The sequence below is a fragment of the Photinus pyralis genome, unplaced genomic scaffold (genome assembly GCF_008802855.1).
Source record: "Photinus pyralis isolate 1611_PpyrPB1 unplaced genomic scaffold, Ppyr1.3 Ppyr1.4_LG2, whole genome shotgun sequence".
In the NCBI taxonomy this organism is placed as follows: Eukaryota; Metazoa; Arthropoda; class Insecta; order Coleoptera; family Lampyridae; genus Photinus; species Photinus pyralis.
In genome coordinates, this window is record NW_022170403.1 from 22,106,259 (window position 1) to 22,108,628 (window position 2,370).

General features: G+C 38.9%; 1 protein-coding gene across 1 annotated transcript; it reads right to left on the reverse strand.

Moving 5' to 3' along the window:
• Positions 1-1,542: 1,542 nt before the first annotated feature.
• LOC116163888 lies at positions 1,543-2,370 on the reverse strand. Its single transcript, XM_031478019.1, has one exon. The coding sequence runs from the start codon at positions 2,368-2,370 to the stop codon at positions 1,543-1,545; it is 828 nt and encodes a 275-aa protein (XP_031333879.1).

Here is a 2,370-nt window from a genome sequence, read left to right on the forward strand (position 1 = left end):
CATTCGCAAGATCAAGTAAGCGAAGGAAAAAGTAAGGTAGTTTTTTCAGCAACTGCAACATTTTTATTGTCGCTTGGCATTTAAATAATTATACCATGACTAACGACTTACGGGATGTGCCGCTGAGTAGTTAAATCGATTATTTCGGGGGGGGGGGGGCTGTAGCCCCTTCAGCCCCCTCTTTGCGTACGCCGGTGCTGATTCTACTTACCTTTTCACTAACGATGATTATACGATAAAATCCTCGACCTCGTAATACAAAGGTGATAGCAAAAACTGCACTGAGGATTATGTAGATACTGCATACATACGGTCGACTGATGGCGTACCGATTGCGATTGAATGGCAAAATTAATAAGCGAATTTTATTGTATAATATTTGACGGGAGTAGGTTTGTAGGAAATTTTTTGGTGTGGGAAAGGTATTTTTGTCGCGCAACAAATACAGAGCAAAATATTGTTTAGATTTTCATGGCCCACGACATGACATTTAGTGATCGCGGCGAAATTTCCGTCTCTAATATGTGTATGACAGGGTAATTTATTTCTGCTATCCGAAACGATACAAGAAGTGATTATATTTGTCAAGTAAATTACCCTTCCCAATTTTACACGTGTCAATTTTAATAACAGGTTACAGACTTGCGAATTAATCGAAGATTTTGCCGCCCGTGTTCGCAAAATGGTGTGCAGTTAAATGACAAACTAATGGCATCCCTTCCTCTTAAAAACCGAAGTAAAACGATTGAATTAAGTACCTAAATGGTATGTTAGTTGCCTATGTGATATGTAAAGGGTCATTAAATAAGTCAATGACTGTACAAATTGGTGCGAAATGAATAAGAAAAATTTACCTATTAATGTTTTAATGAAATTGTAGACTCTGGTTATATTATGTATTGAAATTGTGCAAAGTGTCAAAATCATGATGGTACAAAACCTATTTCAAACAATATAAATTAGAACAAAAGTAGGTATGTACCTATAGAATTGCAGCATTCAGATGAAACCCCAATACTTTTTACACTGCAAATTAGTAAGAAATTGGTATTGTTATTGTGGGTTGTGGCGTTAAGTTGCGTTTTAGGGTACAGCTACAAAATGTATTGCTTACGATATAAATGACTATGGATGAGTCACGGTAACAGTGTCACATGTTACAATTAGCAATTGCCAGTAGTGACGGTTGCCAGTTATTGGTGACAATTGGCGACTGCCAGTGAGAAATGATCTTTGCTTATCCAATCCTTATGACTGTATTTCATGCTCAGGAGAGATAAGATTATTCTGTCCCTGGTGATCATTATCTTCAACTTGGTTATCGATCGTGGTTGGCTCAGCGGTTTCCAGAATACTATGTGGAGTTTGCTGGCGAAATTCTTCATTTTCAGTTATATTTACAATTTCATCTTCAGGTGTGTGTTGCGCAGATGCATGTATGGTATGATGGTCTGGTGTATGAGGCGAATTTACTTCTACTATTTGACTACTCCGATCCTTTTCACGTGCGTTTGGTGACGTAGGTACAGGATGAACCACTGCTCACACTGTTATAGATCCCGGGTTAACATTTCTCTCATTTAAAAGCTCGAGAGCTTCTGGAGAGACATCAATTTGCACATCACGTACAATATTTTCGTTACTGAATTCCGTGTTAGGAAGTGTGTTGCTGGTGTTAATCTCAACGGTATTATCTGTGACACTTGCCGGCATAAAATCTTCATCCATAAATACATCTGGATTCAGTGGCCAAATACCAGTTGCTTTAAATGCACTTTCTGCCTTTTCGAGTGAGGCTACTCTTTTGTAGGCGGCGCCAAAAAGTTCTCCAACTTTAAATTGCGTTATGCAACGTCCAGCATTAGTGACCATCCACTTATCCGTCTCTTGGCTGTATGCTGTTTTCAATGGGCCATAAAACCCTACATCCAATGGCTGGAGTCTGTGGCTACAATGTGGAGGGATGCTCAGCAAAACAATACTATGTTCTCGACAATAACTGATGCACTGCAAAGATATATGAGAACTATGATTGTCCATTAGCAACAAAACAGGGTCCACTGCGGTGCTTTTCACGTATTCTTGAAAATGTTGAATCCATTCAAAGAACAAATCTGTATTTATGAAGCCCGAATCGGATACTAATACCTTGGTTCCTGTAGGTGTACCATTTAATAATTCATCTTTTTTCCTTTTTCGGGAAAAAATTAGAGTAGGGGGTACATAGTGTCCCACTGCAGAAACACAACATACAGCCGTAGTCAGTTGACCACGTTCGGATGAAACAATCTTCCCTACCGTCTTCTTACCTTTCTTACTTATAACTTTTGGAACCTTGTTGGGCACAGTCATGATCGAAGTCTCATCCAT